The sequence below is a fragment of the Fusarium verticillioides genome, chromosome 3 (genome assembly GCF_000149555.1).
Source record: "Fusarium verticillioides 7600 chromosome 3, whole genome shotgun sequence".
Lineage (NCBI taxonomy): Eukaryota > Fungi > Ascomycota > Sordariomycetes > Hypocreales > Nectriaceae > Fusarium > Fusarium verticillioides.
Genome location: NC_031677.1, coordinates 2,904,717 through 2,927,286, shown reverse-complemented (window position 1 = coordinate 2,927,286; position 22,570 = coordinate 2,904,717). Strand labels below are relative to the sequence as shown.

Here is a 22,570-nt window from a genome sequence, read left to right as displayed (position 1 = left end):
CGACGGCGCAGAAATGCTCCACAGAAGCTCGGCCGCCTAACCGGTCTCTGTAATGAATAATCTGACTGTCGGTTGGCTGGCGGGAAAAGGCAGGAGATATGAATGTGGGGTAGAGAGTTACAGTACCTATAGCCAACTCAGATAGACGACGAAGTATGTTTGTTTAGTTATTCTATAGAACAATCATCGGGTCCAAAATAAGGCATTTTTTGTTTTGAAAATGTACGTCAAAAGAATCAGGACGTAGAGCAATATACAGTTCATATAATTATAGTTATTATTCCCATACTGATAACTTCCAGATGCGAAAGACCTAGTTCCTTGTCATTCCTTTTCAACCTAGCCGAGTTGAAGAAGACCTTGAGTAAGCGTTGGATGCATATTCGCTCCGTAGGATTACCCACCACGGGTTGTCGGACTACTGCGGGAGTCCGAGGCCAGATCCAATGATTCAAGATGTTCAGAGACAGGCAACCAGAGACAATATACGCGGTGAGATGACTCAAACAATCGGTACATATGCAGCTTTTTGACCGGGAGGATTGTACAGTCTCCATCGCAACGGGGTTCTCTGACTCCCAAGACATTGGATGCTGAGATCACACACAGATCAGAGATCCCTGTACTGGACCGGCTCACGGGGTCCTGAATACACCTGAGCATGAGTGACAAGTGACAATGGAACATTCTTCACCCAAGGATGCTCGCCCCCAGGCCCCAATATGCAAGAACCCCATACTGGAGCCGCCAATGAATGGTTAGCGGATCAGACATTCGTTAAGCTGAAAAGGGAAACGAAGCGTAATCATCGATCTTCTGGACCAGGCGACTTTTTGTGTCCCGGGCCCGCGTAAGCCAGTCAAACAGATGGAGCGAGGGGTGTGTAGATGTGTTAGCCCAAGCTCACATATTTAAATAAATTGTCCATTCATCTCGAGTCGCATTTTCTTGTGTTCTCGATCGAGAAATAAACCAGACCCTTCGCACACTGTTTATCACCAACCCAGTCCGTACTGACAGGAGACTGCTCACCTGGGGCCTCATCGTTGCCCGTGCTGCAGCGCATTCGACTTCGACTCTCTATACGAAAATAGATCAACGCTCAATACGCATGATTCGCTAATCTCGACGACAACCATATCAACTCAACACCCACTGGTGTTTCCTTTTCATCCAAGGGTGTTTTTTCACCCCACCAATAACTTGCTGTACACCTATTCTTCTTGACCACTGTTACGGTCTGGTTCTTCAATAACCACATCATCGTCATGACCGAAATTTCGGAAAAAGCAACCGCTGCAACAAGCAGCAGCAATCCCTCGCGACCATCGTCGTCAACCCACAGCGGGAGTGGTTCAACCGACAAAGATGCAGTTCGCCCACACATGAAACCTTCGAGCGACCCCAACAACGAAAAGTTGGACTTGACAAAGGCCGATTCAGCAGTCATTGTGCCTCCCAAGGCAGAGAATATCGAGGATCACTATCGACACTTGCCACCTGACGAAGCCGAGGTGTTACGACGCCAAGTCGTGAGCCCCGAAGTCAAGCAGGGCGTAGCTGTACTATACAGATATGCCTCCCGCAACGACATATTAATTATTCTCATCTCAGCCCTATGCTCCATTGCTGGTGGCGCGGCGCTTCCTCTTATGACTGTGGTCTTTGGACAACTTCAGGGCGTGTTCCAAGATTTTTTCGTGAATCGTACCTTAACGAGCAGCGCCTTCAACGACAAATTGGTGGAATTCGTCTTGTACTTTGTCTATTTAGGCATTGGCGAATTCATTGTCGTATACATATCGACTGTTGGGTTTATCTATACTGGAGAGCATCTGGCCGCAAAGATTCGTGAGCATTACCTTGAAAGCTGTTTGAGACAAAATATCGGTTTCTTCGATCAAATTGGTGCTGGCGAAGTGGTCACAAGAATTACATCCGACACGAATCTCATTCAAGACGGCATTTCGGAGAAGGTGTCTCTCACTCTTGCAGCTGTGGCTACGTTCGTGTCGGCCTTCATCATCGGTTTCATCAAGTATTGGAAACTGACTCTGATCCTTTTTTCTACCGTTGTTGCTCTCCTGATCAATATGGGCGGTGGCTCATCCTTCATATTAAAGTATAATCGACAAAGTCTTGAAGCCTATGCCCATGGAGGAAGTCTTGCAGACGAGGTCATCAGTTCAATTCGAAATGCTGTCGCATTTGGGACGCAGGAACGCCTAGCCAGGCAATACGATGCCCATCTCAAGAATGCGGAATATTTTGGGTTTCGTGTCAAAGGCGCTGTCGCTTGCATGATTGCAGGTATGTGTTTCTCCAGGGTGCTGAAGATGCATGCGAATGGCTTCAACCACAACCCACCCATCTTCCACCAACTACTCGAATCTCCAATTACCTTGTATAGAATGAGTTTCTGATCAATTCAGGTATGATGATGGTCCTGTATCTCAACTATGGTCTGGCCTTTTGGCAAGGTAGCAAGATGCTTGTAGACGGTGAAACTTCACTTTCCAACATTCTTACTATCCTTATGGCAGTAATGATAGGCGCCTTCAACTTGGGTAACGTGGCTCCTAATATTCAGGTATGTTGATTCTAGTTTCCCCTAGCCGGGACCTGGCTCTTGTTTGCGGCCTTTCCTGTCGTCAGATTGCGTCTTTGAACATGTACCGCGTGTGCACTATTTAGAAGCTAATCTTGTTCACAGGCTTTTACGAATGCAGTTGCTGCTGCTGCCAAGATCTTCAATACAATCGATCGTGTTTCTCCCCTCGATTCCTCTAGCAATGAGGGCGAGAAGCTAGAGAATATCCAAGGCTCTATCCGGCTCTCAAAAATTAAGCACATCTACCCTTCTCGCCCGGAAGTCACAGTTATGGATGATGTGAGTCTCGAAATTCCGGCCGGCAAGGTGACGGCTCTCGTTGGGGCATCAGGCTCAGGCAAATCCACGATTGTGGGCTTGGTTGAACGATTCTACGATCCTGTGCAAGGCACAGTTTACCTGGATGGACACGATATCTCTAAGCTTAATCTCCGGTGGCTACGACAGCAAATGGCTCTTGTCAGCCAAGAACCCACGCTCTTTGGCACCACTATCTTCAACAACATTCGTCACGGTTTGATCGGCACCAAGTATGAAGATGCGAGCGAGGAAAAGCAGCATGAGTTGGTTATCGAAGCTGCCAAGAAGGCCAACGCGCATGACTTTGTTTCTTCTCTTCCCGAAAAATACGAAACCAACGTCGGAGAACGAGGATTTCTCCTCTCAGGTGGCCAGAAGCAGCGTATTGCCATCGCTCGCGCCATCGTTTCCGATCCCAAGAGTAAGTCGACTAACTAAAAACATGAGATCCTTGATCAAAGTCCAAGAGACTCTTGGAGTTTGTCCTAAGGTACTCTAGTCTCGCCTAAGTTAAGAAAACCTAAACTTGATACTTAGGCAAGTTTATGGTATCTTAGGATGAACCTCAAGCCTTATTATATCCCAGAACCACCGCCCCCCTCTCCCCGGCGTAGTCGGTGTTCTCTGAACTAACATGATTCTAGTTCTCCTCCTTGACGAAGCAACGAGCGCTCTCGATACCAAGTCAGAAGGTGTTGTGCAGGCTGCCCTTGAGAACGCCTCTGAAGGTCGTACAACTATTACCATTGCTCATCGTCTCTCAACTATTAGAGATGCCCACAACATCGTTGTGATGTCTGATGGACGAATCGTCGAACAAGGGACTCATAACGAACTCCTAGAGAACAAGGGCCCATATTCGAAGCTCGTTTCGGCACAGAAAATTGCCGCTGCTGAGACAATGACCCCTGAGGAGCAAGCTGCCATTGATGAGGAGGAGGTATCACTTATGCGGAAGATGACGAGCGAGAAACAGGCTGCAAATATCGCTGACCCTAACGACAATATCGCGGCCAGGCTAGACCGCACGAGCACCACAAAATCCGCATCGAGTCTGGCTCTTCAAGGTCACAAAGCCGAGGCCGAACAAAAGTATGGCTTGTGGACACTTATCAAACTCATCGCGTCTTTCAACAAGAAGGAATTGGGTTTCATGCTTGTGGGACTGGTGTTCTCTGCTATCTGCGGCGGAGGAAACCCTACGCAAGCTGGTAAGCTGCTAGGTATTCCTTTCAAGTAATGCGTCGTGACTAACTCTGTTCCAGTTTTCTTTGCCAAGCAGATCACAACTCTATCAGCACCCGTGACGGATCAAACCAAGCACCAGATCAAGAAAGATTCTGATTTCTGGAGCGCCATGTATCTCATGCTCGCCTTTGTTCAGCTGTTCGCATTCGTCATCCAAGGTATTTTGTTTGCGAAATGTTCTGAGCGACTAGTCCACAGAGTAAGAGACCGAGCTTTCCGAGCCATGCTTCGTCAAGACGTTGCCTTCTTTGACCGCGATGAGAACACTGCAGGAGCCCTCACTTCATTTCTCTCTACTGAAACAACTCACGTCGCTGGACTGAGCGGCGTGACTCTGGGTACACTGTTAATGGTTGCCACGACACTCATAGCTGCTATTGCTCTATCCCTAGCAATTCAGTGGAAGCTTTCACTCGTGTGTATTTCAATGATCCCCATCCTCTTGGGATGTGGCTTTTTCCGCTTCTGGATCCTTGCTCAATTTCAGCGCCGCTCCAAGGCTGCCTACGACAGCTCTGCCGGGTTTGCCTCCGAGGCAATCTCGGCCATCCGCACCGTCGCCAGTTTGACCCGCGAAGAGGATGTCTTGAAGCAGTACAGAGACTCTCTGGCTATACAACAGCGGAAGAGTCTAATCTCCGTCCTGAAGTCATCCACCCTCTACGCCGCCTCTCAGAGCCTCCTGTTCGCATGTTTCGCGCTCGCATTCTGGTGGGGAGGCAGCCTCCTCTCCAAGTTTGAACTGAGCATGTTCCAATTCTTCCTCTGCATCATGGCGATTATCTTTGGAGCCCAGAGCGCGGGAACTATCTTTAGTTTTGCGCCTGATATGGGCAAAGCCCATCATGCGGCCGGTGAGCTGAAGAAGTTGTTTGATAGGCAGCCCGTGGTTGATACTTGGTCGGACACCGGAGATCGTCTACCACATGTCGAAGGTACCCTAGAGTTCCGGGACGTCCACTTCCGATATCCTACAAGACCCGAGCAACCTGTTCTGCGTGGCCTGAATCTTGTTGTAAGACCTGGACAGTACATCGCCCTTGTGGGCGCATCAGGCTGCGGAAAGTCCACGACCATTGCACTCTTAGAACGATTCTACGATCCCCTTTCTGGCGGGGTATTCATCGACGGTCACGAAATCAGCACGTTGAATGTAAACGATTATCGATCACATATCGCTCTTGTGAGTCAGGAGCCTACACTTTACCAAGGAACCATCAGGGACAACATCCTTTTGGGTACTGCTCGTGAGGATGTCTCGGATGAAGACATTGAGCATGCCACTCGTGAAGCCAATATCTATGATTTTATTGTGTCGCTTCCCGACGGCTTCAACACTGTTGTTGGCAGTAAGGGCACCCTGCTCTCTGGTGGACAGAAACAGCGAATTGCTATTGCAAGAGCTTTAATCAGAGACCCCAAAATATTGCTCCTTGATGAAGCCACTTCAGCTTTGGACTCAGAGTCAGAACATGTGGTACAGGCTGCACTAGACAAGGCGGCCAAGGGCCGAACTACTATAGCTGTTGCTCATCGTCTGAGCACCATCCAGAAGGCTGATATTATTTATGTCTTCGACCAAGGGCGTATCGTTGAGGAAGGAACACATTCGGAGCTGATGAAGAAGAATGGACGTTACGCTGAGTTAGTCAACTTGCAGAGCCTCGAGAAGCAGAGTTAAACTGAGGTGGAATTGCGAGACTTTGGTGCATGGTGTCGGCGTTTGGGCGATCTGTTATTAACAGGGACATCCCTCTCTTGAAGAAAGGAGGGCATTTTCTCATTATTATTTGTAATATTTCTGATGTATACCATCTGATCAACCAACTCTTTTCAAAAATTCAAATGCCATACTACCGACGTGCGTCAGAAAACAAGATAACTCCAATACTAAATTCATTAAGGAACCCGCTAAGACTTTAGTAGTTTACCTAAGTATTTGTATAATTAAGATCGATATCCTAAGACTCATTGCATCTCATCGAGGAGCGTTCAGAAAGCCGCCACATGGCTGTCGCGTGCAACAGCACATCCAAGACAGGGAGGAACAATAGGGAATGAAAAAGGGTCTCGAGCATGACAGCTGGAACTATAAACTCTCGGCGGTTGGATGAACCATACTGGGAGTTCTGGAAAGATGATGATGGCTGACGGGTACAAACAGCGGATAACCGCATTGTTTACCTATGTTCTCTAACCTCATTAGCGGTAGACGCGGCCACAAATAACCAGTCACTCGTTTACGTTTATGTCCGGCGGTAGCGGTGAATGTGGTGATGATGGGTCCCTGATTGTTTTAGACACAATTGTCTCTGCTAACTTTAGACATTGCACGGTAGCCAACAGCTGAAAGTGCGGGAATGGAAAACTCGATATGGTATTGGGTCTGACACACTTTTGGATAGAAGTCATCTTTGTAATATTTAGACAAGATACCAATGAATCGCGTTATTCATCTTTGAGAGTCGCTTGATGACCAAGACCCAACACATCTCACATCGCATCAGAGGCTAGAGTTTAGCTAGGGCAGGGATTCCTTGGCAGGGGAGCAAAGCTGTTCATTGGAGAAGGCTAAGAAGCCAAGGAAATTACTTTAGGCGTTGCAGAAACCATGCAAGGTACGCGAGAAGCTATATCTGGTCACGGTGGAGATTGAGGCGACGTTTAGAGGAATTCAACTTGGCCTCAGGGAGTAAGAAAACTTGCGACCGTTAACCAAGCAGTCAGGGTGCAAAAAATAAAAATGAAACCAAGAATTCTTGTCTAAAGTACCAAGTTATACTCATCGCTCAGGGGGCCTAACTTAGCTTTGGGCCAGAGAATCGCTGATTAAATCAACATCACCTGAGTATCCGGCAACGGGTAGAACCATTCCGGCACTGGCCTGAAGCTGACGAGGGCCATCTCAGTTGAAGAAACGAAACATTACGACGGAATGAAACGAAACGGTGAGAATGAATGAACAATCTTGCAAGTTTTCAGTCGCGTGCATGCATGCGTGAACTGAACTTCAACTGAGAGACCTGATCGAGAATGGATAGTCCCTCCGGAGCACCCACTCAGCGCCCACCATCCACCAATAAGCCTTGGAATGAGGTGATGTCCTGAAGCGATCCCACCTACGCTAGAAATCGGTTGTAGATGCTATTTTTTGCCTTGTTGTGACTGGATCCATGCCTCGGGGAGCAAGAAAACTCAAGACTTGAAAAGAGTGTGCTAAAATAAACTTAGTAAAGAGCCACCTAAGTTTAGGCTAGATTTACCTAAATATATTTTATCACCTCTTGTCAAAGTCCTGAGTTTTCTTTCCTCCCCCTGGCCATGGTAATGGTGGCTGGCCCGTTATGGGGAAGCGAGATTTGACCCTCCCCTTTTCTAGGTAGTCGCCTTTCCTAAGCCTTGCCATCTTTAGCTCGATGTCCGTTTCAACCTGAGAATACCCGTACATGCGGGAACATGCATTTTGGCTTGCGAACAATCAATCGTGTAACCCGGAGAATATGAGAGTGTTGTATCCTTATTACAGTACATGTGCATGCAATACCGTTCGGAGAATGGAGGTCCCCTCTAGGATGGATGCCGGTAGTAAGCGGGCCGGCCGGCTTGAAACATAATTGAGCCCTAGTAACCTAAGAATGTGAATGCCGTGGACGCGTAAGGCGACGAAGGGGGTTTCTCTTCTACAATTGATGTTTTGTGGTTTGTCTGTGTATTAGGAGAGCTCTAGTTATCAGAATGAGTGGCAGTGCATACATACATGGAGCTGGGGGATGGATTATTGGCACACTTTTCACTATACCCTCCTGAACAGTATCGTCGTGCAGCATTCTTTAAACAGTTTCTCTCATTTATACGTACTTGTATTATATAAACTTCGCATTATTATCCAGTTACAGTACACACTCTACACTTTACGTGACACGGTACGGAGTACAGCACACTACGGAGTACTTCAGGCCCAGTCAATAAACCGTCGCGCTAACAGACACTACTGCAAGCCTCAAAGGAGGGTTTAATTATCCTTGCTATTTTCCGGGTTCAAGCCATGGGTCTCTCTGCTCTTGAATTTGATTGATTCATCAATGCCTGCTCGATCCTGGTCAAAATTGACAAGCATCAAAAGCAAGGCAGGGCCTGGGCTGGAATCGTTTGTCTCTCCTCCGACTTGGCCCGCTAGAGTCAACTCGGCTGTCCTTGTAGGGGTTGTTGCTTTCTTGTCCGGCATCACTGATCCCATTTCCCGTGATATCCACTTAGAATTCTATGCTGGCGTCTCTAATCAACTGGTGGGCGCCCTCTTCCTTTCCTTCGTTCTCTTTTTGCTTGCGCAGCAGTTGAGTTACAGACCTCCCTCTACTTCAGGTGCTGTTAGAGCCGCCGCCGATCACTCGTTTCTCGACCCGCCATTCATTCGTTAAACTTGCATCTGTGCTCGTCAACTCCAATACTCCTTTTCGACTTACTCACGACGATCATTTTCAACCCCAGACTCACCTTCAGCTCCAACTGTAACTGCAATATACAGTCACTCGTTCTTTCCTACATTCTGTTCCTTTTTGTAAGCACTTGGCCACATCAACCGCTGCCAAATTTGTGCAAGTCTCGAGCACCCAATAGCAATTCTACGGTCATCTCATCTCCCCCCTGGCAACCAATCCCATCTCGCATTTGGTATATCACGCACCGCATTACACTCGTTCTCGACCATCGAAGCTGCAAAGGACCCCCCGCGAAGGATTCTCATTTATCAATTGACTTCCCACGCATCGGAAGTGTCATCCGACTTGGAACCTTGCAATTGCGCCATGCAACGATATCAATAACGACCCTTCACCAAGAAATTGTTAAATATTGGCTTTCAGCACCAGTCGATTTACTCACTACCGCTACAACTATCGCTTCAGCGTGTGCTTCACTATCCAATACTGACCTACCATCGCCTTCTATCGTGTCAAATTGGGCCCATCGTGGTGAAACGCATTCAATCTTGTGTGGTTGTTCTGTGTTGCCAATCCACTTAAAAGGTTGTACACATCGCCATCAATTCGATTGCTGCACATATTTGGGATACGATTTATTACATCTTTGGCGTCCTTCGCCTCGTCGCTCGTTACCATGGTTTCAACATCGTGGCCTCCCTCAACAACAACAACTTGCAGTAGGCCGAAGTCCACCAGCTGCTACCGCGCGCCCCGCTTGCGAAAAGCCTTATCAATTCTCCTACTCTTAGCATGTCTTACTTCTACGGTCCTAGCGGGTACTGAGACATCATCTTCGCTACGACATCGACGACACCATACACCTACTATCAACAGATACGAGCTACACCGACGCAAGGATGAAGATGAGGTCAAGGAGATCGTCAATAAGGAAACCGCTTCCAAAACTGAGGGCAAATCCAAGGCAACAACTGTCACCATCCAACGTGCTGCAAAGACTGCTGCTGCGACAAACACACCTTTACCCGAAGCTTTTGACGGAAATTTGTCAGCCGAACTTTCGACCACTTCAGATAGCAACTGCCCCGCGTTTCTGAATGGCATCCTTTCCGACCCTTCTTACGAGACTTGCTACCCCCTCTCTATGATGATCCAGGTAAGCTCCAGTCAAGGGATGGGCAGGCCGGTCATAAATATTGACAAAATCACAGACGTCCCGTGGCTTCTTCGAAGCCCAGAAACAGCTCTTGAGCATAGTCCGAGTACTCGATGCAACCTGTGCTGCAAACGTCACGTACTGCACTGACTTTTTCGATGCTGCAGCGCGCAACCTCACTGCATCAGAAAACTGCAAACAAGAATGGGAATCGGGCAACACTATCGTCAAGCAGTTCCTTTATGGTATGAAGGCCTACGAGATGATGTACAAGGCTACCTGTCTTCAAACACCTGAGGATGATATGTATTGTTACGCCAATGCCGTCACAAATACCACGACCGCCGCCAACGCCTACTTCTACTACCTACCGTATAACCTTACGTTGCCTGGTAGCACCAATCCTTCATGCAACTGGTGCATACAAGAAACTATGAACATCTTCCACGCAGCCGCTGAAGACCGTTCTCAGCCTGTGGCACTCACCTATGAAAGCGCAGCTCGACAAGTGAACACTCTCTGTGGCCCAGATTTTGTCAATAGCACTTTGCCTCCAGAAGAGACCAACCTGGCTCATGTGTTTGCCCCGTCATGGGTTGGCTTAGTACTTTCCCTCGGCAGTGCAGCACTAGTCAATGCTGTGTTATAGAATATCGACCCTGAAAAGGACCACCTCAGCTATACTTCTTTCGCTTCTCAATTTTCGACTATTGCTCTTTTAATATGTTATGATTACAGATCCATATACGGGGTTTGTGTTTTCTCTTCAGATACGATGCACTTGGCATATCTTCATGACTTGATACCCTTACCAACTTCTTTTTCTTCTTGTTTGTTGAACCGATTCAACCTTTCAACCCTGCGAGGGTGGAAGCAGACCGACATGCAAAACAATGCTATAATATTATACTACGAAGTTACATACTTTCTGCCAAAGCTGACATGGCACTTTTTTACTTGGTTTCGGGGCGGGTTGATTTGGAAAAGCGAGCACAGCCTGGAGTTTCTTCACAGCGGCATTCGGTTGGGCATGGGTTTTATGCTTTGTATTTTTTTTTAAATAGGTTTCAATGGATGAGGGAGCTTGGGACATGATAGATCGGTGGACTTCCAAAAGCGCGATGGACTACAAATGGGAAATGATGGGATATAGTATCTATGTATTACTTGGAGGAGCTATAGGGACTGAGCACTTTACTGCTGATAGCTGGTATTGAAAATATTTTGTTTAATATGAGGAGCCTAGTAAATAACTGAGAGGAATATAGGCAGATGGAATAGAGACCTAAGATGTTTGCTCATGCCTCATGTTCGTATCTTGACACTTCCCTTCGCTATTCAACCGGGCTCGATTATGCATGTGCGAAGGGTATTCATACGCAAGCAGATGTTCTCCTTCTCAAAGCCTAAGATTGTATACAACAAACTGGACAAGTAGTTGCCCAGCTCCTAGCGTTGACGACTCAACCATCTCATCGTGTAAAGAAAAGGTCGATCGGATTTTACGACGGTTTGACAAGGCACTGGCCGAGATATCTGTTCCCAATACATAATAACCTAAAATCACAATTAAGAATCTACACGAATATTGAAGCTAACAAAGTAATAAGGCTGGCAATCTAAGTGGGATAACTCAGTACCGCCTCTCATGGTAAGAGATTTGTTATCAAGCTAGCTTTAACGATGCAGTTATATCGTTTCAATTTTTGAATGAATAGATCTCAAATGGTTCATCAGATCAGTTGGGAAGGTGCCAGACCAAGCTGTAAAATAATAATAATAAGTGAGCATCAGTGCTGGGTAGAGTAAGACTTATAGCAATGGCTATCTGTCTCTTGTAAGCCCAAACATGCATGTGCAATGCAGGAGAGACTAGCATGGTCACTGGCCGACTTGACTGGATTAGAGCTCGTCTTCAAGCTGTTGTGGAACGTAGCCAAGCTTGATGGTAGGTAGGCCGCAGTGAGGAGATGGTGTTAATGTGAAACTGTTCCAATGCCATGGAACTGGATATGCACGCATGCAAGCAAGCAAAGAAGGCGCTTCAATAACATACAGTGTCACCTTGGCATGTACTTCAGATAAAATATGGTTACTGTCGAAGGCCGGAATGGTGAGATGCATGACGTGCAACCCTGCCAATAACAGCTGGGCATATAACGAGAACGGTCGGTCGTTTCCCAACAGAGAGGAGAAGAATAAGGAAATCAATACCCAATAATCTTATCATTGAATTGTTCTGTAGGTGTCATGCCAATATTCAAGAAGCCCATAGCTGGATTTCTTGGTGCTCATGACCTGCTATCACCAAAAAGGTGCATTCCCCTTCAAGCGTAGGAGCTAACCGCGCGGTAGCTTTGACAGACAAGCTGCAAGGTGGTCTATCAGGCATGTAACGACTAGTAAATCATTCAATCTGGTTGTTTGGGTCTGCTGTGTGTCATAGACTTGGTTGAAGGTCCGAGCCTGTGTCCGTACAAAAAAGAGTCTGCTAGCCTGTGACCAGGCTAGCAGAGCCAGGCGAGAGCTCCAGAGATGGCGTCTTGGTTCGCGTATCTTAACGAATAACATTGTGCATGATGTTGTGACCGAAATGTAGCCAGCAGAATCGAAAGTTCAAAGCTGAATGGCGTGGAAATGACGAATTACCAGACGCGTCCTAGCTTGCTTGTTTGCCCACGCTCCGGGTCTGTGGAGCACCGTAGCCACGGATCGAGCAGACGAAACCTATCACTTTACATCACCGATATTGTGAACATCATGGAGGAGGCGGAGGTATGCCGCCGATTTTCCGTCTTGAGGTTATACTGTAGTCTTTGATGGCCAGTGACGATTATGGGTTGCACTTTGAAGGAAGAAAGAGAACCTTTAGCCCCACGTCTAACTTGAGGAGTGGAGGCGATTATGTTGGGGTCATCTTGGATCGGTGAGTGCTGATACCTACCGTAGAATGCTCCAATGTGCATAGGTACTCGTACTGTACCGGTAGTAGGTAGGTAGGTAATCTCACAGGTCTGGCTCTTGCCACTCAGACGACATGCATGCCTCCTTGCGGGGAGGGGTGAGGGCCTAGTTCCAGATATGCATGTGCAGTCAGCAGGCTTAGTTCGATGTAACAATATCGTCCCTGCAGGGAAACTTATCCGCAATGTTGAAGTAGCTTGGGATTTTATACTCAAGACGCCCAGATTGTTATACAGCATGTCGACGCACATATCTGCGCTCAACTACAGCATCGAACTCAGCTTTTGTACATGCCAGGAATGAACCACTGGAACGAATCAGCAACCTCCGGGGGATCTCCCAGAGAAGAGGCCAATGAAATTTATTCCCGTTAGAGAAATGGCACAAAACGCAGTACAAGGGAAGCCAGCCTGGTTTTTGTTACCTGATCTCAACAAAGCCTGACGAAGGGCGGTGGCGCTGAAACCAGTTCAACGCCCATACACCCAAAGATCAAAAAGCAATCTGATCTGGCCAGCACATTGACTCGTTCCCTTTTCGAATGTTGAACTGGATACGAATGGGCAGCATTCGACATAAGACACCGCCAGGAGAGTCGAGAGCCTGCGCCATCACTTTGATAGCAGAAGGAGGAAGCTTAAAGGCACGGATACCGAAACTCAAGATAGATGTAACCAACGACTCCAGCTAGAGTCTTTGACTACTGGTGTGGACGAGTGACACAGCTGACAAGTTGCTGGCTAATGGAAGAGATGCTGGGTTAGTAGTTAACTACCTTAATATGACATCGAAGAGTCTAACAAACATGGTTGGGATTCCTCGATAAGATGAAATTTGCCGATCTCTCTTCTGACTTTCTTATTCGGCTTCTTCGATCTGAGTCAGGCATATTTATTGGGTTGGTAGCTTACCCGAGCTTGTGAAGGGCACAGACCTAAATCGATCTCGTTAACATCTTATCCCCACGGGTGCCTTTAGCCAGCCAGATTCAGCCCTGGAATATCCTTTAAGCTACCTGAGGTTAGCAAGTCAAACTAAAGGATGTGGTTCACGATATTTCCATCTGCTGATCTCCATCCCCTTGTGTGTTTCTGATGCCCTACAGGGAATCCAGTGCTTCGACGATGATCGACCCGCCAAGGTCCACATATACCCATCAGGAGCTGGCGTGAGATGCCCACTTGAGAGCCAAGATCCCTGGACTGGCACTTTGCTGGCGGAGGCTGCATTCGCTAGCGTGCGTGCACTCAAGATCAAGCAAGTAGCTTGAGAGGTCATAAATACGATGATTTCGATGGTGGCCTATGATAGAGAACGTTTGCGCGACCCATAGCTAGGACAACGAAATGAACAAGAGAGATCTGTTTCCCCGGCTGCCCGGCCGGTTTCTGGTGGTTTGCACAAGCCCCTGTTTCTTTTAGGCCTCCTTTCCATTTATGCTTGTAGATGCGCGACTGAGGTGCTGCCGGCGGCACTTCCATTGATTGAGGCAAGATGGGGCTTCATGCCTCTATCTGCGGCCGCATGGCAGGTCAATCCCCCTCACTCACCTACCTACATGCCGACTTACCCTAGTACTTTGCTTGTACTGCATGTAGCAACGCAATTTTTTCTTATTACATACATACTTTACCTGACCACGGATGCTCCATTTGCATCTCGTGCCTAGTATTGGCTGTGATCCGAGGTCAGGTAGGGAGAGGCGAGTGCCAATGGGTGCTTTTTGGGTTTTATGCCCAAGACCTTTTCATGTTTGTTAGTAGGCCAGGCAATGGCAAATATTTATTAACAATCTCACCTCCCCCTGTCATACTCAATTATCTCTAGCTTTTCTTGCCATCATCACCTTAGAACCTGTGCTTGCGAGGTCTCATTTTGTACTATATCTTCAACAACTGTCACTGATCAGCCATTTCGTTTTCTGACATCCGCATTTGGAAATCGTCGAAATCGGCGATTTGGGCTTGGTCTTACGAGGCAATTTCACTCGATTTACGGAGTACTGCCTCTCAAAGCTCAACGATATCTCTTCTGCCATTGGTCCTCCGCCAACAATACACAGGAGGGAATCTTGGTGGTTTCCTGATTCTCCAGTCCTTTGGGAGTTTCCTTCGTTTTGACTTTTGCCTTAGCCGTCTGAAACCTTTGGACTCGAACCATTTTATTCCGCTCTCGGCTGAGGCTGGAACGGCTTTACGCTTGGGGCCGTCGTCCCTTCAGCTACTTGACCTCGGGGTCCTTATTTTCTATTCCATACCTAGGTATGGTGTTTGCATTGTGACGCTAAACAGCTCCATACCCTCGCGTTCTGACCTATATTCATTCATTTGCCCGCACGTTAGTGCTGCTATCCCTTTCCCTCACCCAAAGTCTTGAGTTCTCTACAGCCGTCATATTCCCGTTAGGACCAGGCTTAGCAGAGACCAAATCCGGTTTCTTGGTGCGTGTGGTTGCGAGCTCGCCCACATCCCTCACGGTTTCCATCAGTACACAGCAGAAACACGGCTGACCACGGCCTCATTCTACGGCCCTCTTCCTCCAAGTCTTTTGCTGCATATGGGCCTGTTTCCTTTGCTACCTCTCTTCAACCCGGATATTGTCGTGGGCTTGGCCGAGATTCTCCCGCTTCCCCCGGCCGTTAGCCAACCTGCTATTCTCACCCAAAGAAAGGCTTTAATCGATCTGAGTCGATAGCGTCTTTTCAGACCGCTAGGAGCCCATTGAGGCTACACGCCTTTGACTACACCAGCCTTCATCCACTCCCCCCATCGTCTATCTGGTCAGTGGAACCGCCCGCATTCCGTCTTACAGCCGACTCTCTGGAAGTAGTGGACTACCGGGCCCTTCCCGCTCTTTTCTTCCCTTCGGCCTGGCTGATCCTGATTCTCTTATTGGACGCTACCGAAAGGGTTCTGCACTTGAGTGCCTGAGTATAAGTTAGCTGTTGATGCAACCGATCTAAGCCGCCACTGATCTTCCACTAATAAGCTCGACACTGGCGTCTCTCTTTCCCATCCATCTATGTTGATGGTAGTTCTTCTTGACTAAACCAGAAATATTTCACAACATTCATGTCTCTGACAGCTGTTGAGACCGCCGCGGGAACATCACAGCGGCTAAACGCGATGCCACAGACCATGCCGGAGGCCATGCCACATCCACACGCGACGACAATAATGAAATGGGCACCGGACACACATTATCCTCCTCAGGGTCCAGTTCACTCTTACTATGACCAACACCTTTATTCCCCGACCGGCCAACTCATCGTAGGGCCTGATCATCGTCGTCCTTCACAGCTGCAGCAGCATCAACACCCTCGAACTGGCCATGGTTACCAATTGAATGGGATGCCAGGCTCTGTGCCTCAGAACCAACCTCATCCTCCTCATTCTCATCCACAATCGGGGCTATATGCTACTGACCACACAGCTGGACAGCAAGCCGGTCCTCCCCAAGCTCCATCTGCCATTCTTCAACGGAATAGCGAAATGCTGGACCACGCGCAGGGCCGCCATCCAGTGTATGCGCCGAGATCGCACTCGGTGTCAGAGGATCAACCGCCCACCTCTGTACATGGTCAGCATAGGCCATCAATTGACATGTGTGCCGTGCCGCCCTTCACAGAGTATCACTTCAATCCGCCTGTTACAACCAATGGTAGACCGCCTGATTCGAATAGTCCTATGGTATCCCCAACCGGACTGCGGCCTGATCCTATGAGGATAGCCGACATTCTTACTACTGGCGAGAGAAGTCGCAGTAGGACGAGCGTGGACAATCGCTTATCCGACAACCGCTTCAACCTCCAGATACGACAACAACCGGTTGCGGCTCGATCATGTGGATTTGGGGAGAGAGACCGGAGAGTTATCGATCCGCCGCCAATCGTTCAGCTTCTCATCAAAGACGACAGTCTCACGAAAGAAGAGATAGCAAAGCATCTGCGCTATCCCCACTACGTGATGAGCTGCTCTATTTTCGATGAATCTGGGTCTTGTGATGCCTCATTCATGCCTGAGGAGTATCGGCAACAGCGCCGACTCATGGGCTTATTAGTCAGTGCCCCGTTTGTCGGCAAGGATGAACATGGCGAGGAGGGTTGCTTCTTCTGCTTTCCAGACTTATCCTGCAGAACTCCTGGCTCATTTCGCCTTCATTTCACCTTAGTCAAAATTGACCCAATCCGTGCAAAAGAGGTGAAGCGCTTTCCGACTTTGGTCACCGCCCAGAGCGAAGTTTTCACTGTTTATACAGCAAAGGACTTTCCTGGGATGCAGGCCAGCACAAAGTTGACTAAGCGACTTAAAGAGCAAGGCTGTATTATTTCTATCAAGAAGGGAAATGACCGGTCCAAAAACACCAGGAGTCACGACGATTCAAGCGATGGAGAGCAAGATGAGGGCGAGGCTACGTTGCAAGGAAAGCGGCGACGCCGTTCGGCACGACAGTGAACACGCAGCATATAATATACAGGGCGTTCAATGTGTTTTCAAGGCAGGCAAGGTCTGGGTCATATACGAACACGGATGGGACAACATGGCGCTATATTGATTGATGATGCTACCTGGGTGTTCATATACTGCGCTACAAGATGAAAGCTGTTCTGATGTGCTTATTATACCATTGGTTTACCTTTGTTTCAGCAAAGCATGCTTCAATTAAAAGAGTTTCAGTATATAAGCTGATGTTGAGAAAGAGCACTGTTCCCCTTATCACAACTTGTAGAATAAGGAGAACGGTTGTTCTTTCTCTCTTCTTGCATGTTCCCTTGTTGTCGCTAAGTACCCTGAATGCCCGTTACAAATCGCGACTCTTCTTCAGAATAGTCATACGTAGCTCAACGGACCAGATCACACTCGTCGTCCGCCGAGGCATGATAGTAAAGACGTCAAACCCCAACCTATAGGGTTTGTATATCACGCTTCTGTGATCAGCAACCTTAGCAATAACCGGTTGCCTTGTTCCTTGTAGTCAGGAGGATACTCTCGTTGCTGCAGGTACATGACTGTTACTCCTTTTCATGGCCTCTGGGTCTGTCCCAACACCTCCTCGGGTCATGGCCAGATTGGGATGATTGAGGAATAGTAGTGTTAAACTAAACCACTGTGCCATTGGCCTACACAAAATGTAAGGACCCTACACTAGGGGCCTAAGGCAACAGGGCTTATATATTGTACAACAAGTAGTTTACAGGTCTGAAGCCGTATAGCGTTTGGGCCCCAGCCAAAGGTTTCCATGGGCGTCCAAGAAGAAAATTACCCAATACTTTATTTCTAATCAACGTTCAAATGCATGACCGCTCGCTGGGAGGTTTTATGTTTCTAATGCAAGCTCTGGATCAAGGAGCCTTGTATAAATGTGGCAAAATGCGTCCAACTTGTTGAATGTGATCGGTCAAGTTAACTGACTAGTACTTGTTAGGATGTCAAAGTGAGATTTCGTGAACAAGGAAAAATCTGACGATGAAAATTTTGTGACCTGGCAGCGTTATCTTTTGTCGTTAAGCTCAAAGTTCTTTGATCGCCCAACTGACTACTAGAATGGCATCCAGAAGATTGACACCACACCACTTCGCTGAGTTGATCGACAACTAGTCTAGCATCATGCTGAACCATCTCAGAAGAGTAGAGTTGGTCGCACTAAAAGTAAGCTATCTAGCTCACGTTCACAGATGTCAAAATTGGTGTATCAGCTTTTTTTTTTCTTTTCTTTTTTTTTCTTTTTTTCAGACGGTTGTCCTTGCTAAATGCACATCTACTCGGTTAGCGGATGTTAGATAGAACCTTGATTAAACATTCTAAACATTCTCAGTCGCTGCTCGTCCATCGTTGTTAGAATGCCACTAGGCCTCATACTACCAACTTCTGCTACTATTCTGTCTCCCAGATCATGTACTCCGGAAATAGGCTCTGCTGTTAAGCGATGGCTTGGGACTACCCGCCTTAGACTGGGATGAGACTACGACCCGTGACGATATATACAGTACATACAAACATAGCCACCACCAAAAAGTGGTTGAGTCTGGTGCGGGAACTACGCAAGCTCCCGCATCTACTGGATATCTTGAAGGCTCCGTTATCTGATCTCGTGTGAGCCAGTCGACTAGTTACTTCGGAGAACGCTTGTCATTACAAGTCTATAAGAGTACTGCATTGCTTCATTGAGGGAAAATATCATACGGCACTCGGTCTCGTACCTTGGCGATGGATGTCAAAATAAATACCAAAAGTGAGGCATTAAGACTTGTTTCTAAGAAAACGGCTCTTACGAACAATTTTCGTTGTTTCCAGCTCAGGCTGCACCGGAGAAAGGCATTGGAGATAAGTCTCCGGAGCAATCTTGCTATAACATTCCACTGATCGATGATATGTGAGTGACAAACAGAGGCAAATCTGACATGTGCTTTCTGAATCACTGTCGTTGCCGATCATGCCAAGGCCCGGAGTAAGACGCAAGGTTTTAAGACACATCTTTGATCCAGCAACTCATCCCTCTTGTCGCCGCCCCTCGCCATGCAAGCCTCAGCTCAACATGGTACATACAGTAGACGTGTCTCTCTTGCACATGACTAGCATGGTACTGTCCCGTTTCTGGCATTGCCGACTTTCAGTGATTTCTAACGGTGTCTTGGTCGATTTTGTGACGAATCGAGCTCACTAGCAACAACAAATTTGTTGTCAACGTTGCGTTAGCCGACATCAACTTATCAACCCTTGATATGTCAGAGCCTAAGACACTCTCAGAGTCCTACTGCTGAAGCCTAGAACTCGATTCATTCTCTTCCCCTTTCTAACTTCTCCTACCTTGGCCCTGTTTACGGAGTGGATGCTGGATCAGATCATGAAGCTTGGCATGCGAGCAAAGCGGTGATCTTTTTCAAAGAGCCTGGAAGTTATAACGACTTACTTAATACATGCTTGACGGTGAAAAGGCCAACACACCATTCCTAGCTATTGGCTCAGCCTCCTGACATATCTTATGGGTCCACTGGGCAAAGCATGTAAGGGAAGATTGTGTTTATCATGTTACCACAAGGCTTAGTCTTCCGCATGCAATGTCACAAGCAAACCCATTTGGAATAAACCGGCAGCGCCAGTATCCCTCCCGTACGCCACGAATTACCGATTACGTGCTTCTGACCTTGTTAACTGAAGTTGTCTCAGAATGCATTGTAAATTTGGCTGTCCGTTTTGATGGGAGCGGCTTCATATCGAGATTTCCCACAGCCTTTGCTTCTATGCACAGCGTCTCAAAAATTACTTCTGGCAAGCGTTTGGTTGTGCCCATGAGACGATTTGTCCTTGGAAGTTGGCGCCGATCTACAACCTCCGTATAACGATGAGAGAAGGCCTCGTATGAAACATCAGATAACTCTCGAGAGAGCTTATACAGAAAACGGCAGATATCGCCCGTCAGCTATAGAAAACCAACAGGTCACAAGCATATCTCCGAAGCATGTAAACTTACATGAGAACGTAGCCAACAGATGTTTAGGGGTTAATACCATTGAAACGCTCTTCCAGCAAAACATATGTGCAGATTAAACCTCGTGTGGGCTCATAACTCGTCCAGTACTACACAGGGAATCTCTGTGTTTCCAATGCCATGAATTAGTGTGTTGGTTGGTAGCTTGGATTATGTTCTCACTTGTCAAACGGACGGAACAAAACCTTTGAACTGGAAATCCTGATAAAATTGGGAGGGGAGATCACAGGTTTTCTAGGTGTCGCTTGATCTTTCAAGCATCAATCCTGGTTTCGTGGCTAACTGTTTATGAACTTGGCACAGAAGAACATGTTCCCGATGATGATGACAATGTCTACTGAAGGAGCAGACTTTATGAAGCTTAGGTAGGGTGGAGTTGATCTTGGAAAACACGATTACGGATCTATTCTCATAGCAGAGTTTGAACTCATAACAACCCAGCACAGTTTGAGGTGCTCGCCATTTATGGTGACAAGGCCAGCTCTCACATTCTACCAACAGCAAAACTTGAAAACACCCTCTCTGCAATAATCAGAGTTTTATTCTGATGCACTCTGGACTTGAACCTTCAGCATCATTGCTGTATACAGGGTAGTTAGTACTCAGTATCGGACACATGAACATTGAAACCTTTTTGAGGGACACAGACATAACCATTCAATGCAGAACATTGGTGTTCACGCTGGGCTACAAAAATACATGTGTGGTTGATCAGAAAGATGTACTGTTCGATTCTTCTCCGAGTTTCCTTCTGGACTTGATGTGGGCGCAGGGTTGAATACAGTGGCTTAACTACTTTCTGGTCAATTAAAGATCGAGAAGCAAGGTGGCGGCTACCTGCATCCATTTGCCTAGCATGTGTAACTTTCGTACACCTTGGAGCATGTTTAGAATGACGATGAAGTCACGGCTCCAGTTGCCTTCTTTGAGGTACAGTATCTGGACGACGAATTGACATATGACCTATTATGAAAGCCCACACATTGGTAAACGTGCCTAGTGGTTTGCGACATCTTGAAAGGATCAATCAGAGACTTAAGATACTAATAAACAACTGGGTGACCGCCATCGAGTATTTTTTCCAGCCAAGAATCAAGAAAAACTGTAGATATAGGGAGGGCTCATCAGATAGGTGAACGGCGAGTTGGATCCCAGTGCCTCCATTCTCACATTTGTGTGAAGACCGGAGATTTAACGGATGCTCCTTCAGGTTGATCTCTCTAAGCAGAGGTATTGAATTTTCTTCCGAAGCTGATTTGGTCATGGCTGGGCATATTGGTAATATATTTCCACTGCTTCAACTGAATAAAGTCCATAACGCTAACCAGTGGATGGTTACTGACTTCTCAACGCACCTGGAGATAAACAAATTTGATATAACTGAGGAGCAAAACCTCACATTCACCTATGGGATAGTCGGATGTTCCATGGCACACATTGCGCTCATAAAGGAGATTAGGAAAAGAGACATTAATTCCCAAGTGGCAGCTGGTGTTGAGGGTGAAGACTGGGCTACAGAAGGAATGTACGCATTAACCAATAGGAGCCAGCTAAATAGTTGGCATAGCCTGATGTTTGATTCAACAAATCGAGGAGTTGAAGAGACGCTGGCTGTTGATAAAGCTCCCTTGATGGAAAAACAGTGAGAATCCTGGCGCGTTTCAGGTCATTCTGGTGGGGCTTATGTAGTCAGCATTCAAGAGATTGAGAAAGGTAGAAGTCACTGCGAGATGCTCTATAAAAGCTTAGATCAATCCCACGGTGTTCGACCTCTTGCTAGGAGTTAGCGGCGCAACCCATAACACGCGATTTATAAGTCATATTCGGATACCGCTTGGGCTCAACGGAGGGAAACGATAACGAAAAGGTCGTTGAGTGAAGCAAGGATAAACTGTTTGTTTGTCTGACCCCAGTCCAGGTTGCTCCAGGGTTGTAACACCCGCTCCGTTTCGCGGCCACAAGTAATAGTACAAGGATCAGCCTGAGGTTTCCTGTGTTGCTCAGAACAGCCTGTACTACGGATTAAAGGTTGACAAATTGTGAACCTTGCTGTTTAGAATGAGATGGTAGCAACATATAAAAGACCATCGAATTCTCATCAAGTGAACTAACCTAACCGTCAATGGTTATAGTCGTTGATCGCCCAAGGACCATCTCGATCATCCAGATTAAGCCCATGGCCTTGCCCCTGCAACACTAGTTAGATCCCTGTTGTTTCAGACCAGGTCACGATCTGCAGGCACTTTAGGGTGTGACCCTGTAATCTCCAAGATCTGGCGGGCTGGTCCTCATTATTCTGAACCTTTTCTGTTCTTTGTGTGTAGAAAACGAGGAGTAACGGTTGCGCAGCTTGAATCGCGACTA

At 47.3% G+C, this 22,570-nt stretch overlaps 5 protein-coding genes across 5 annotated transcripts; 3 read left to right on the top strand and 2 right to left on the bottom strand.

Moving 5' to 3' along the window:
- Positions 1-1,197: 1,197 nt before the first annotated feature.
- FVEG_05216 (ATP-binding cassette, subfamily B (MDR/TAP), member 1) lies at positions 1,198-6,023 on the top strand. Its single transcript, XM_018893333.1, has 5 exons — positions 1,198-2,310; positions 2,433-2,590; positions 2,714-3,332; positions 3,556-4,122; positions 4,177-6,023. The coding sequence occupies exons 1-5, from the start codon at positions 1,269-1,271 to the stop codon at positions 5,838-5,840; spliced, it is 4,050 nt and encodes a 1,349-aa protein (XP_018750177.1). The 5' UTR covers positions 1,198-1,268; the 3' UTR covers positions 5,841-6,023.
- Positions 6,024-8,171: 2,148 nt separating this feature from the next.
- On the bottom strand, positions 8,172-8,384 carry FVEG_15609 (hypothetical protein; the record flags this gene model as incomplete). The annotated part of the gene is made up of 1 exon (XM_018904792.1): positions 8,172-8,384. The coding sequence occupies one exon, from the start codon at positions 8,382-8,384 to the stop codon at positions 8,172-8,174; it is 213 nt and encodes a 70-aa protein (XP_018750176.1).
- On the top strand, positions 8,343-11,059 carry FVEG_05215 (hypothetical protein). Its single transcript, XM_018893332.1, has 2 exons — positions 8,343-9,754; positions 9,810-11,059. The coding sequence occupies exons 1-2, from the start codon at positions 9,275-9,277 to the stop codon at positions 10,401-10,403; spliced, it is 1,074 nt and encodes a 357-aa protein (XP_018750175.1). The 5' UTR covers positions 8,343-9,274; the 3' UTR covers positions 10,404-11,059.
- A 3,161-nt stretch (positions 11,060-14,220) lies between these two features.
- On the top strand, positions 14,221-17,616 carry FVEG_05214 (hypothetical protein). The gene has a single exon (XM_018893331.1). The coding sequence runs from the start codon at positions 15,790-15,792 to the stop codon at positions 17,170-17,172; it is 1,383 nt and encodes a 460-aa protein (XP_018750173.1). The 5' UTR covers positions 14,221-15,789; the 3' UTR covers positions 17,173-17,616.
- Positions 15,002-15,202, bottom strand: FVEG_15608 (hypothetical protein; the record flags this gene model as incomplete). The annotated part of the gene is made up of 2 exons (XM_018904791.1): positions 15,002-15,031; positions 15,083-15,202. 2 exons carry the CDS (start codon positions 15,200-15,202, stop codon positions 15,002-15,004), a joined length of 150 nt encoding a protein of 49 aa, XP_018750174.1.
- Positions 17,617-22,570: the final 4,954 nt, after the last annotated feature.